At 35.3% G+C, this 15,761-nt stretch overlaps 1 protein-coding gene across 1 annotated transcript in view; it reads right to left on the bottom strand.

The window, feature by feature from the left end:
* Positions 1-15,761, bottom strand: part of TMTC2 (transmembrane O-mannosyltransferase targeting cadherins 2) — a 217,662-nt gene that overhangs the window by 44,935 nt on the left and 156,966 nt on the right. Inside the window, exons 5-8 of the mRNA XM_083365136.1 lie at positions 11,612-11,697; positions 10,113-10,297; positions 5,280-5,358; positions 2,587-2,708 (exon numbers count right to left, since the gene is read on the bottom strand). Of these exons, the coding sequence (XP_083221262.1) occupies positions 2,587-2,708; positions 5,280-5,358; positions 10,113-10,297; positions 11,612-11,697 (472 nt within the window). The remainder of the gene's footprint in view (positions 1-2,586; positions 2,709-5,279; positions 5,359-10,112; positions 10,298-11,611; positions 11,698-15,761) is intronic.

Below are 15,761 nucleotides of genomic sequence, written 5' to 3'. Positions count from 1 at the left end.
GCTGGATGCATCACCAGGAAACTGCAACCACCCCATTGCCGGCAATGGGGAAAAAGCTACGTGACGTTGTGAGTTTGACATGTCTGTTCTAGATGCATTTATTATTTACATTTGTGAATTGTAATCATTGTAATTGTAATCATTCTGCAGTTTCTTTCAATTCACAACAGATAAGCCATGATAAATTTGTCAGTGATGAAATCATATTAGGAATTTAAGACTGATAATTTATGGCTGATAATTATTCTGGCCGAATACAGTTTTACAAATGAACAGCTCAGGATTGTCTACAGCTGTGGTTCTCAACCTTTTCTTCACTATGAACCCCCCTTTAAACATCTTTTGTGGCCACGGACCATGGCCATGGATCCCCAGGACTTAACTCAAGATTGAAATCATAACATTTATTCAAGCCTTCACTGATCTCTTGTGATGATACAGCAGACCCCCACGGGTAAACGGACTACAGGTTGAAAACCACTGGTCTATAATATTTTCTAATTATTCACCTAATTAAGCCATTTATTCACATACAGTACCTTTTTTATGCTTTCAAATCAATATTCCGTCCAGGTTACTACATGGACAATTTTTCTGAAGTTTTCTTGGAAACATTTTTTGGAAGGCAAATTGTCCTTGCCTTTTTTCTGCAGCTGAGAGAGAACAACTGGCCCAAAGTCACCCAGCAGGTGCCCAAAGGCAAGATTAGAATTCATGCTCTTCCATTTTCTAGTTGTGTGTTTTTAACCACTACTGTACACTGGCTCTCATTCATACAGCTTAACCACATTTTTTTCATTCTTTTACCCTTGCAGATGCAATATACAACAATGTAAAATTTATATTCTAAAAAAATAAATAAATAAGAAAACAAGCCAGAATAACAAAAAGACCCTACTGTGTAAAACAAGCTTATGGTTCTACACATGCAGATTGAGACTTATCCCTTAAACCTCAGATAAATGATGCAAAGTAGCATTGTTTGCAATTGTTTTAAGGAACATATAATGCATAATATTTTGAAGTGCAAAAAAATAGATAAAGAATAGTTTTTTTAAAAAAATAGGCAAAAATTAAGTAGCAACGTAATATATAAGGTAAAAAGATAAAGGTTCCCCCACACATGCGTGCTAGTCATTTCCAACTATAGGGGCCGGTGCTCATCTCCGTTTCAAAGCCGAAGAGCCAGCGCTTGTCCGAGGACGTCTCCGTGGTCATGTGGCCGGCATGACTAGACGCCAAAGGCACATGGAATGCTGTTACCTTCCCACCGTAGTAGTCCCTATTTTTCTACTTGCATTTTTACATGCTTTCGAACTGCTAGGTTGGCAGAAGCTGGGACGAGTAACAGGCGCTCACTTTGTTATGCGGCACTCGGGATTCGACGCTCAGCGTCCTAACCCACTGAGCCACCGCGTCCCTAACATAATATATATTACTCAAAATAAAACACAAGTCTTTAAATGAATTAAAGGGAGTGGAACATTTTGTTCAGAGTATATAGCACTAGGCCAAAAAAAACCCCACTGAAATTACCATTTAGCTATCAAAGACACAATAGGTTAATTCACATATAAAGAAAAACTAGAAATTGCCAGAGTTTTCTTGTCTTTCAGCTGGACAAAGTATATGTCACCAATGAGAAAGGATATTACTGCATAATTTCCATAACCATACTTTATAAGATATTGATATTCCTGATACTATCAGGAACAGGCAATGAATAGTTTGTACATCAAAAACAATAAGATAATTCATTATATTTGTATACTGGGGAGAGGAGGTGTTGTCTGTTAATCAAGGGAAACTGTACTAAAATAATATTTATTCAGTTGATCAGCAAATTACCCAGATAATAGCCAGATAACCTCAACATACATTTTGTCTACTGTTCCAATTGGAAAATCCATTCCTAATTTAGTATATTATAGATGCTGCATCTGCACTATCATCACCCCCCACCCACCCACCCCCATCATCATCATCATCATTCTGAATTATTTTACCAAAAAAATGAAAGTCTCTTTACTGATTACATTAGTTCAGTGCAACTTGATAGATTTTGGGGGCTTCCTTGTCTAAGGCTGAGAAAGACTGACTATCCCAAATCACCCAGTTGCCTTCCGTGGCTATGAGTGGACTATAATCTGAGTATTCCTGCACTTATTGCAGCACCCTAACCACAACACTACACTGGCTCTCACCATAAAAAGGTAAGGAGTTAGAATTCACATAAACCCAGGTAATATGGACTAAATCTTTTGATAGTTAATACATATGAAAAGAGAGAAATTTGAAGAAAGATATAGGAGAAAGCTGACAAATAGCGTGCATTCTATGTCAGTATTTTTTATGTATTTCTCTAGTAGATGGTTTGTGAACAACAGTAGAATGGTTTGCAAAGGTGATCTCAAGATATGAGTTCCTAGCTTGCAAATAATAGGAAAAAAGAGCCTTATTGCTGTTTGTATAATATTTTATACAAAGAAAGAGTGAGATGAGTCTGTATGTGACAAACATGTGACAGATAGGATTGTTTTTCTCTTGCTAAAAAACTTACTGCTATTTTCCAGATAGTTCACTTACCGTTAAAGCAAGAAGTTTCCCATATGTGAGATGAGCTGGAATGTGATCAGTTTTAGAGTGCAGTGATTCCACATACCAATATTCTGCTTCAGAGAATCTGCTAAGTCTCATGTAGGCTTCTCCTACAAAGCAGAATAGGAAATCATAAAAATGTATTAATAGAACATATAAACTGATAAAAGCAATTATATTTTATATATTAATATACAGTATAAATACATGCATATATGTGTTCAAAAATACAGATATAATACAAATTAATTTATATTTCTAATTTATATTATATATATTACATAATAGCATGTTACTATTCCATTATTCTGTAGTAGAATGTCACCAACAGAATATATATGATATTACTATTAATATATAAATATCTCACAACCCTTAAAAATCTTGAGTCAACTTGCAGCAAAAGAAATATATAGATTAAGAATTTTTTAAGACTAAGATTTTATGACTGACTTCTTTAGAAATATGAATTTTATGTGTAATGAAAATTCTCAACAGATGTTTGTGGATGCTTATCCAAAAGACTGGATAACAACAGGAATATGATGATGTCCAGTGCTCAGAATATTTTTCCAAAAAGCTTAATATGGATGGAAATTGCATTAGTGATAACATGAGTCAAGAGAAACTTATAATCTCTGGAAGACTGAATCAGCCTGGCTTGCTATAGCTGTCAGAAGCAAAACTACTACAAAACAGCTGTGTTAAATTAGATGAACATTCAGATGCTTAAAATTTCACACTTCATCCTATCAAAATGCCTACAATATCCAGAAGGATCAACTGATTCCAAATATGATTAATAGCTGAAATGTCTCCATTCAGTAACGGATAAAACCTTCTACATTAAAACATTTATTTTATTTATTGTACTTAAAGCAGATATACTGCCATTATTCTATTACTTTATGCCTAATTACTTTTCTCATAAGTAAAGGGAAGAAACAAGTCTAAACCAGATGATCTCTGTGTGAAAAGCATTTCTTGTATAAACTTACTTTAATACAGTTTTCCAGAAAAAACCAGGATTTGAGTACATCATCATGAATCAAGGAAACAAAATAGCTGTTAATTTCCTAATCAACAATTGCTGTCTTCACAAATCAGACAGTTATACAATTTTTATGGTCTTTCAGTCTACCCAGTTATATTGACTCGAGCAAAACCCAAAGTTTAATTTTTATTAACAATATGATATAGAGGAATATTATGCTGACTGATAACTAATTTTGGTATTTTCTATACAAAAGAAGTTTCCAATTCTCTAAAAATCAGAAGCAAAATGAGAAGTAGTCAGAATTTCTTTTTCTCCTCTGTACCATAGGATTTTATTCATCTGTTCAATAATTTCAACCTCTTTTAGTGAGAAATGATTTTAATTACTGGATATATTGATGAAAAAGAAAGACAGCATATCAAATTATTTTTGAGCAGTTGTAGCTGAGAAGATGAGTTGAAAATCTGAACTGTTATAAAGGAGAATTCTATATTTTAAAAGTAATCAAGGATGCCATGAAATAGCTTATATCCAATGTTGCCAAACTTCTAAATTGTTAAGATTAATAATAAAGTTTAATCTAGAAAATTATTTTAGCTATTACTTCTAGGCTATAATTTGATGTCTACTTTATATCAGACCATACTTTACATCAGATCATACTTTACATACATCAAACCAATATAGGTTTAGGGATGGGATTTTTTGTAAAAGTATTTTTATTTGGTATGCTCTAATATGTAACCATGGTACAAAACTTTTTTAATCACTAAATTTACAGGACTTAGACTTCAGACAAGGGACAGAGAGAAAGAGAGAGAGGCATAGAGGGAGGGAGGGGGAGAGGGAGATGGAGGGAGAGAAGATGCTTTGAGCCTGGAGTATTGTGATTCTGTTTGGCCATGTGAGTTTGGAATTATTGTAGTCATAGCAACAAGTTGCACAAGACACATTTTAGCCTATGTGAACTAGAAAGTCTTTAATCAGCTAAAAATTAGTTCCTTAAAAACAGAGCCTTGATGGAGCAGTGGGCTAATGCGTCCTTAAGTAACACCAGCTGTCTGCAATTAGTGCAGGTTCGAGTCCCACCAGACTCAAGGTTGACTCAGCCTTCCATCCTTCCGAGGTAGGTAAAATGAGGACGCAGATTGTTGGGGGCAATAAGCTGACTTTGTAATAATGCCGCGTGGGGGGGGGGCGAAAGCCCTAATAAGCAGACATATACATAGAATGAAGGCTATTGCTAAGCACATTGAATTGTGCTTTAGATTGTAAGCCGCCCTGAGTCTTCGGAGATTAAAAGGATTAAAAGCCATTACTAGTGCCCATATTGTGACTATGAAATAGTTTATTGGAAATATTTGGCAAATCTTATCTGTTTTTGGACTCAGGATTAGTATATTTGGATAAGCATATATTATTTTAAATTTGTTTTGCTTTGTTGACAGCACTTTATGAATACATAGGGGAAAGCTAACCATACTTTTTATTCATTAATTGTTCTGATTTATATCTGTGGTGATATGGGGTAAGCTACAAATGTAAACCTTGAAGATTTGATTAAAGCCAAAAACATATCATAAATGAAATACTTTGGTTAATGTCCAGTATTGGTAGAAATACAAAAGTATGTGCATTGGAAGAAAATTAACACAAATATTTTTAGATGTTTGCTTAGACTCACCTATCATATTATACAAACTCTGTGGTGCAAACTGTCTTGGCATTTTCTGTATCGCTTCTTTGTAAACTAAAAGGGCATCCTATGACAAAGTGTTGAGAAACATATCATTACAACAACATCAAATTCAGAAGCATGAATGTGATATAAAATATTGTGAAATTGAAGATGCCTTTGTTAATCATAACAAGAAATAGGCATTTAATAAAATGTATAATGATGAATCTCATGACACCTTCAAATTGATTTCTGTATAAGCATATGCAAAAAAAAATCTATTGGCATGTAAGGTGGTACCAAACTGCAGTTTGTGCTGCAGAAGATTAACATGGATTAATTTCAATCTATGTAAAAATTATACAGTTCACATGAATCTTCTCAATGTAAAACAGAACAATTTTCAATATTCAAACCTGCCATTTAAGAATGGGAAAAGAAAATACCTTAGAATTTCCTAGAACACATTCTGATGTTACAAAATGGTAATAATCACAATGATACTTTTCCATCTGCTGATAATAATGGGAAGTGTTACTGCTTTGCATAAAGTAATACAGGCCACATTAAACTGAAAGCCTTCTAGGTTTAAAATAAAACACATATATGTCAGGTCAAACTACTGTGGGTTTTGACCATTACCTATTCTTAAAATGAAGCTATATATTAGTTGAAGCCCCTTCATGGATTACTGCCTTGTCGTGGCGAAGGGGCTTGCATAATTCAATGAAGCTATGAGCTATGCCGTGCAGGGCCACCCAAGACGGACAGGTCATAGCAGAGAGTTCTGACAAAACGTGATCCACTGGAGAAGGAAATGGCAAACCACTCCAGTATCTTTGCCATGAAAACCCTATGGACAGTACCAAAAGGCAAAACGATATGATGCTGGAAGATGAGCCCCTCAGGTCGGAAGGCATCCAATATGCTACTGGGGAAGAGCAGAGGGCTAGTACTAGTAGCGCCAGAAAGAATGAAGCGACTGGGCCAAAGCCGAAAGGACGCTCAGCTGTGGATATGTCTGGTGGTGAAAGGAAAGTCCGATGCTGTACAGATTCTTTCTCCATAGGAACCTGGAATGTAAGATCCATGAATCAAGGAAAGCTGGACGTGGTCAAACAAGAGATGACAAGACTAGACATCGACATCTTAGGTATCAGCGAACTAAAATGGACAGGAATGGGTGAATTTAATTCAGATGACCATCAGGTATACTACTGCGGGCAAGAATCCCTCAGAAGAAATGGAGTAGCCTTCATAGTCAATAAAAAAGTAGGAAAAGCAATACTGGGATACAACCCTCAAAATGACAGAATGATCTCAGTTCGAATCCAAGGCAAACCATTCAATATCACAGTAGTCCAAGTCTACGCCCCAACCACCAGAGCTGAAGAGGATGAAATTGACCGGTTCTATGAAGCCCTACAGCACCTTATAGAACACCCAAAAATGATGTCCTTATCATCATGGGAGATTGGAATGCTAAAGTAGGAAGCCAAAAGATAACCGGAATAACAGGCAAGTTTGGCCTTGGAGTACAAAATGAAGCAGGGCACAGGCTGATAGAATTTTGTCAAGAGAATACAATGGTCATAGCAAACACTCTTTTCCAACAACCCAAGAGACGGCTTTACACATGGACATCACCAGATGGTCAACACAGAAATCAGATTGACTATATGCTCTGCAGCCAAAGATGGAGAAGCTCTATACAGTCAGTAAAAACAAGACCAGGAGCTGACTGTGGCTCAGACCATGAGCTTCTTGTTGCAAAGTTTAGGCTTAAATTAAAGAAAGTAGGGAAAAGCGCTAGGCCAGTCAGGTACGAATTAAATCATATCCCTGTTGAATATACAGTAGAGGTGACAAATAGATTTAAAGAATTAGATCTGATAGACAGAGTGCCTGAAGAACTATGGACAGAGGTTCGCAACATTGTACAACAGGTAGCAACCAAAACCATCCCAAAGAAAAAGAAATGCAAGAAAGCAAAATGGCTGTCTGAGGAAGCTTTGCAAATAGCTGAGGAAAGGAGGGAAGCGAAAGGCAAGGGAGAAAAAGAAAGATATGCCCAATTAAATGCAGAATTCCAAAGAATAGCTAGAAGAGATAAGAATGCCTTCTTAAATGAACAATTGAAAGAAATAGAAGAAAACAATAGAATAGGGAGGACCAGAGATCTTTTCAAGAAAATTGGAGAGATGAAAGGAACGTTTCATGCAAAAATGGGCATGATAAAGGACCAAAATGGCAGGGACCTAACAGAGGCAGAAGAGATTAAGAAGAGGTGGCAAAATTACACAGAAGAACTATACAAGAATGAGCTTAACGTCCCTGATAATCACAATGAGGTGGTCACTGACCTCGAGCCAGACATCCTAGAATGTGAAGTGAAGTGGGCCTAAGAAAAGCTGAGCAACAACAAAGCTAGTGGAGGTGACAGTATTCCAGCTGAGCTATTCAAAATCTTAAAAGACGATGCAGTAAAAGTGCTACACTCAATTTGCCAGCAAATTTGGAAAACTCAACAGTGGCCACAGGATTGGAAAAGATCAGTTTACATTCCAATTCCAAAGAAAGGCAGTGCCAAAGAATGTTCAAACTATCGCACCATTGCACTCATTTCTCATGCTAGTAAAGTTATGCTTAAAATTCTACAAGCTAGGCTCCAGCAGTATGTGGATCGAGAACTACCAGAAGTACAGGCAGGATTTCGAAGAGGCAGAGGAACTAGAGATCAAATTGCTAACGTACGCTGGATCATGGAGAAAGCTAGAGAGTTCCAGAAAAACATCTACTTCTGCTTCATTGACTATGCTAAAGCCTTTGATTGTGTGGATCATAACAAACTGTGGCAAGTCCTTAAAGAGATGGGCATACCAGACCATCTTATTTGTCTCTTGAGAAACCTATATGCGGGCCAAGAAGCAACAGTGAGAACTGGACACGGAACCACTGATTGGTTCAAAATTAGGAAAGGAGTCCGGCAAGGCTGTATACTGTCGCCTTGCCTATTTAACTTATATGCAGAGCACATCATGAGAAAGGCAGGGCTAGATGAATCAAAAGTTGGAATTAAGATTGCCGGAAGAAACATCAACAACCTAAGATATGCAGATGATACCACTCTGATGGCAGAAAGTGAAGAGGAACTAAAGAGCCTCTTGTTGCGAGTGAAGAAGGAGAGTGCAAAACTTGGGTTGAAACTAAACATTAAGAAAACCAAGATCATGGCATCCGGCCCTCTCAATTTCTGGCAAATAGATGGGGAAGAAATGGAGGTCGTGACAGATTTTATTTTCCTGGGCTCCAAGATCACTGCAGATGGGGACTGTAGCCAAGAAATTAAAAGACGCTTGCTCCTGGGGAGGAAAGCCATGGCAAATCTAGACAGCACACTAAAAAGCAGAGACATCACCCTGTCAACAAAAGTGCGTATAGTCAAGGCTATGGTCTTCCCAGTTGCAATGTATGGCAGTGAAAGCTGGACCATACGAAAGGCTGAGCGCCAAAGAATTGATGCCTTTGAACTATGGTGCTGGAGAAGACTCCTGCGAGTCCCTTGGACTGCAAGGCGATCAAACCGGTCAGTCCTAGAGGAGATCAACCCTGACTGCTCTTTAGAAGGCCAGATCCTGAAGCTAAAACTCAAATACTTTGGCCACCTAATGAGGAGGAAGGACTCACTGGAGAAGAGCCTAATGCTGGGAAAGATTGAGGGCAATAGAAGAAGGGGACGACAGAGAATGAGGTGGCTGGATGGAGTCACTGAAGCAGTAGGCGTGAGCTTAAATGGACTCCAGAAGATGGTAGAGGACAGGAAGACCTGGAGGAACATTGTCCATAGGGTCGCGATGGGTCGGACACGACTTCGCAACTAACAAATTAGTTGAAGTTGTCAAATTGTACACTTTGTCCATATTCCACAAGCATATAAATTTACATTTATTCCAATTGTATGTTTCTACTGTAAGACTGATAGGCTGAGCAATTTGATCTATACAGCGTCCGATCTCACATAGATGACTCTGGTGGCTTGATGATGTTGGTATTACACCCTTAATAAGAAGAACCTATTTTTTCAGTCTCACTAGGAAAAAAAAAGTACATTAAACCGTATCAGGAAATGCTATTATTTCCATGTTCATACAGTATATCATTTCAAAAAGGATAATTTGCTAATGAATGAATTACTATTGCACTATATACTATAATATCTATATTTCCCCAGTAAACTAGTTCATAAAGTATAGCTGCTACCATCTCACTAGTCTTCCATTCTACCAGTCATCAGACTGAGTAATAGCCTAGAAAAAGACATAAATTGTTAGATTGTAAATGTATTAGGAAAAGCTTGTCAGAGCTTTATGGTCTAAAATATAAGATGTAGATACCGTGTTTGACACTATTATGCAATCTTTAATACTACCAATAGTTCTAGGTACTTTGGTTGCAATCCCAAAATACCTGGAGCACTACATGAACTATAGTGGCATTGACCAAATCATCGTGAATCAGTTGCAAAAGGAAGCTTTAATTGGAGCAGCTTACATCACGAAATAATACCTTTAACACTATCAAACAACAACATCTGTCCATTCCAGATCCTTGGGAAGGAATCGATAAGTGAATTTTTAATTCAGTAAAATTAAAATGCAGTCTAAATATCCAGATGATTGTATGAGGAACCATAATAATAATTTATTCAATTTGTATGCCACCCAACTCACAGACACCCAATAGCTAATTCTAGTATAGAAGTGGAGGATTTTTTAAAAAAACAAAACACAAAATTATATTAAAATTATAGACAGCTGCTGTGTTACTGTAAAATCTTACCTCATATTGTCCCTGTTCATGGTAAAGTTTCCCCAAGTTATAAAGGCAGCTGGTAACAGAACTCTTATGAGCATGAGGATCTTTTAAGTTTTCATCAGGAATCTCTGAACATTTCAAAAATGTCTTCTTGGCTTCCTCAGCCTTGCCTTGATTCATTAAGATGATACCAGTATTTAAATAAGCAGCTAAAGAAAAGAAAGGGAAATGTAGCTATTGCAAATTCATATACGATTCTATTATACTTGAAGTTATTTAAAACCAGAAAAATTAGATAGTTACAGGTTGACAGTTTCTTCAAATCTAGATTGGTCCTTCATTTTTTAAACTTGTTATGATTGAATTACCTTTCATTAAAGTCAGAGATTATCCATTCTAATTCTACAGCAATCAAGACTTTCTTTATAAGATATTGATGTCTTTAATAACTGCCATAGGAAATAGATTGCTAATTAAAGGGGAAAAATGAGTACCATCACAACAAAATATTAAAACTGGAATTTCATTAGAATTAATTGAAATGTCAACCAAGGTGATTTCCTCTCTAATATTTCTTCAGAACAGCTTTGTCACAATCATAAAAAGAGATAAAATACCCAAATTCAGTACATTTGAGAGTCAGTAGATTCAGTAGAAACAATAACTGCTCTTCAAATGAACAAGGTAATCTTATGGTAATTAAAGACTTTTGGATCGCGGATGATGGCAGAGTAACTTAAATTGCTTTATTGCCTGAGTGTAACATTTTCAGCTCTCTCTTTCTAGAGAACGAAATGTTAGACCCTCTCATCAATTTACATTTAAACTTGAACAAGTAACAATTAAAGGTGGTTAAGTACTATATTGATGTTTCAGAAGTCACAGGCTTTAATTTTTCAATAAGAATTTTGAGACTCCTCATTTACTCATGGGACTTTCACACATTAGAAGATTCCACATACAAGCATATATACAAGGAATTGAAATGATATCTAGCATGAATTTTCTGTTTCTCTACCCCTATAATCTAATATCCTGGTTTAGCTTCTGACCTCGTCACTGAAAGGTTGGTAATCAGATGAAGTAAATAACAGAAGTCTTTTACCAAACTTGCTTGAAGCAGTCCAGCAACCCTGAATTGCTTCTTAAATGTGTGACCCTCTCTATCAAATAGCTCACTTCCCTTACTGCCATAAATTTGAGCATATTTCAGCTTCTTTTACTCAAATCAAAATCAGAACATTACTCTGGCAAAATATGTTTGCCTAACAATAAAACAAATAGTACAGAGCCCTTGGATAACATCCAAGATCAACTATTTTACCAAAGTACAGCATCTTCACATTACAGTAAGGATGGCCCAGGTGTTATCAAATATGCAGGAACCATGTGGAAACATCTGTTCACATTTAACAGAATTAAATACAGCTTACAAATTTTCTTTTTAACAGTTTTATTTATAACACAAGACAAATGAGAAGGAACAGAGTATTTAAATACAACAAGCATGCAACTTTACTTACAGGCTAAAGTAGGTCTGCTTCCAATAGCCAATTTATAATAATGCAGTGCTTCTGAAAACCTGTTGTTCTCCTGCAATAATAATCCCCTGCATTTAGCAGAGAAATGGAGAAGACAAGAAGACAGTTGCTGAGAATAAAATGATGAACAATGAAATATCAAGAAACATATTTACAATGAAGAAAGAAAGAAAAGAAAGAAAGAAAGAAAGAAAGAAAGAAAGAAAGAAAGAAAGAAAGAGCAAGCTACAGATTTTGCCATGATTTTAAAAAAATAAGGATCATTTTGAAAGAAAGAACAATGAACAAGAATCATTTTCGTTCTCCAAAACTAGTCAAATTATGCTATTGTAGAGTTTTACTTCTTTGAAAAGGGTTGAGAAAGGGTTCCACTTTTGTCAAGAAAAAAAGGAATTATAAAAAGTTCACTATATTTTATTAAAAAGGCTGCCTTGTCACTTAGAGAAGAGAAACTGCCACAATATACAGGTGATATAGAATGGAATAGATAAGAATCACTGTCACCTTTTGTGAGCTTGGTGAAAGAGACAAACTATTCCATTCTTATAAATAACTAATTTTCCAAAATTATTATTCCAGCTGGAGCTCTGAAACTTCTTTAAAGGATTATAATTCTTGGTATAAAATCTGAAGCTACCAATTTTCAAAATAAAAGTTAATACTAGAAATTAGTAGTAAATATCTACCTTTAAAGTATTATACTAATGAAAAAGCCAGAAAGGTATGAAAAGAAAAGAGAAAAAGATGTACCAGAAATATTTCTTTAACAAGGAAAATGTTTAGTGATTTAAGTAAGTAAAAATGGTTGACTTCTTTCTATTTACATTCTATTTACATTCCAAGAGGAGTATACAGGTGAAACTCGAAAAATTAGAATATTGTGCAAAAGTTCATTTATTTCAGTAATGCAACTTAAAAGGAGAAACTAATATATGAGATAGACTCATTACATGCAAAGCAAGATAGTTCAAGCCGTGATTTATCATAATTGTCATGATTATGGTATACAGCTCATGAAAACCCCAAATCCACAATCTCAGTAAATTAGAATATTGTGAAAAGGTGCAATATTCTAGGCTCAAAGTGTCCCACTCTAATCAGTTAATTAAGCCATAACACCTGCAAAGGGTTCCTGAGCCTTTAAATGGTCTCTCAGTCTGGTTCAGTAGGAATCACTATCATGGGGAAGACTGCTGACCTGACAGTTGTACAGAAAACCATCATTGACACCCTCCATAAGGAGGGAAAGCCTCAAAAGGTAATTGCAAAAGAAATTGGATGTTCCCAAAGTGCTGTATCAAAGCACATTAATAGAAAGTTATGTGGAAGGGAAAAGTGTGGACGAAAAAGGTGCACAAGCAGCATGCTTATACTTTTCAGAGGTCCGATATTGTTCTATGAACACTCCTTGTTTTATTGATTGCATGTAATATTCTGAGATTGTGGATTTGGGATTTTCATGAGCTGTACACCATAATCATCACAATTATGACAAATCACAGCTTGAACTATCTTGCTTTGCATGTAATAAGTCTATCTCATATATTAGTTTCACTTTTTAAGTTGCATTACTGAAATAAATGAACATTTGCACGTTATTATAATTTTTTGAGTTTCACCTGTATATCAAATAAAGCAGATACAATAGTATTTATTTAAAAAGGAAAAGGCTGAAGCACTTGTAATAGGAAGAGGGCATCAAATGGCTTCCATAAGTCATAGCTTTTGCTAAAATGTTGCAATGTTCTTGGAGAGAACTTCAAAGAAGATTGGTCATCCCATAGTCAGAGAAGGAACTAGGTTTTTTAACAGTAGGTAGTATAAGATCTGTTCACCATTGTGTATAAAGTATATACAATGTATAAACCAGAAGTACTGTAGTCCTCAACTTACAACCATTCATTTAGTGCTCAAAGTTATGTTGGTGCTAAAAAAGTTTCTTATGAAAAGTCCTTGCAAATACAACATCTGCAGCATCTCTTCAGTCATATGTTCAAAATTCAGATGCTTGATAACTGACATGCATTTATATCAGTTACAGTACAGTATCCCTGGGTCACAGGACTGTCATTTGTAATCTTTCCAGCCAGCTTCCAACAAGCAAAACCAATAAGAGAAGTTGGATTCACTAAATGACATGATTCATTTAATAATTGTAGTAATTCTCTTAACAACAGTGATAAAAAGTCATAAAAGGAGGTGTGACTCATTTAGAAACCACTTCATTTAGCAATGGAATTTCTAATCCCAATTGTAGTTGTAAATTGATGACTGCCTGTAATGCATTTTAATAATACATTATTTTTTTTATTTTTAGATGTGATTTTCACATGGGAGGACAATATATGCCTGCTATCAACTGAATGGGTAAGGTATCAACTCCAGCCAGATTGTGTGGGACATGTGAAATGTTAAAAAAAAAATAACTCACTAGGAATAATCCCAAAAGTTTCTTATGAAAAGTCCTTGCAAATACAACATCTGTAGCATCTCTTCAGTCATATGTTCAAAATTCAGATGCTTGATAACTGACATGCATTTATATCAGTTACAGTACAGTATCCCTGGGTCACAGGACTGTCATTTGTAATCTTTCCAGCCAGCTTCCAACAAGCAAAACCAATAAGAGAAGTTGGATTCACTAAATGACATGATTCATTTAATAATTGTAGTAATTCTCTTAACAACAGTGATAAAAAGTCATAAAAGGAGGTGTGACTCATTTAGAAACCACTTCATTTAGCAATGGAATTTCTAATCCCAATTGTAGTTGTAAATTGATGACTGCCTGTAATGCATTTTAATAATACATTATTTTTTTTATTTTTAGATGTGATTTTCACATGGGAGGACAATATATGCCTGCTATCAACTGAATGGGTAAGGTATCAACTCCAGCCAGATTGTGTGGGACATGTGAAATGTTAAAAAAAAATAACTCACTAGGAATAATCCCAAAAGGTGATGAGATTGCACTGAGAAAGATTAGTTCTATTAGATTGGAAGTCATGGTCCCAAATATTCTGCTTTATTTTGGCTATCCTTATTCTCCTATATGCTGATGATGTATCTATTATGTCTGTAACTCATGTGGGTATATATCATATCATTCTATTGCTTCAGGGAACTCCTTGAAAATAATTATATCTGTAACTCATGTGGGCATGTAATGTACCTTGTCATTCTATTGCTCCAGGGAACTCCTTGAAAATAATTATTCTAAAACAATGTTTTGGTACTTTCAAGAAAATGCTTTAAAGTTTGCAATAATCTGGAAAATCAACAGACAACTTATTGAGCAACTTAAACTTTCAAATATCTATGTGTTTATTTTCAATCTTCCATTTACTGGACTAATCAAATGTGTGAACTTAATGTAAAAGCATAAAGAGTATCCCTTGCAATTATCAAATATGCAAGTCAACATGGCAACAATTACATCTCAGCAGCAATTAAGTTATTTAAAGCCAGAGTTCTGGATCTGATGCCATATAGTATCCAGCTGGGTATCTACAAGGACACCTCTCAACTCACAAAATACCCAATCAAAATTTCTAAAATCTATGTTTGTCCTCCATTTGACTCTTAACGTTCTCCAATGTATGGAATTAGGCTGCATCTCCTTTGGGGCTCATCTGAGATTTTGTTGTGTTTGCAAAATATCTTTGGTTCATCTTATTCATTTGTTAATTTGATAATTCATTTGCTATGAAGACAAATACATTATAATTTAGCATATTGTGACATTTTGCTCCTGACACTGTAAACAAATCATTACAACATTACTAATTTACTAATTTATCTAGACAAAGTTTAGTGTATTTTCAGTTTTGTATAGTATTTCATGCAAATTATAAAATTATGTAAAACAGCATTGACACAGTTGACCAAATTATTAATCATAAATCCATTTACTTTTCAAGATACTACTTTCTTCTGCAACTTAAATCCTAATCTTCTTAATTGTATAACATCCCCAAAATGCCAAAACAAACTAGTATTTTAGGGCAAAAATTATTCATAAAGATGTAACTGATGTCATTTATCATTTTCCTGAAAGAAATCCCCCAAAATATGTACTAATAGCATTGAGATAAAAAACTGATTTAGTTAAGGTGATGAAACCATAGGC

Source organism: Vipera ursinii, assembly GCF_947247035.1.
Source record: "Vipera ursinii genome assembly, chromosome: 6".
NCBI classification, from domain to species: Eukaryota; Metazoa; Chordata; class Lepidosauria; order Squamata; family Viperidae; genus Vipera; species Vipera ursinii.
Note: the sequence above shows the minus strand (reverse complement) of the source record. Positions and strands in the feature narration are given on the sequence as shown.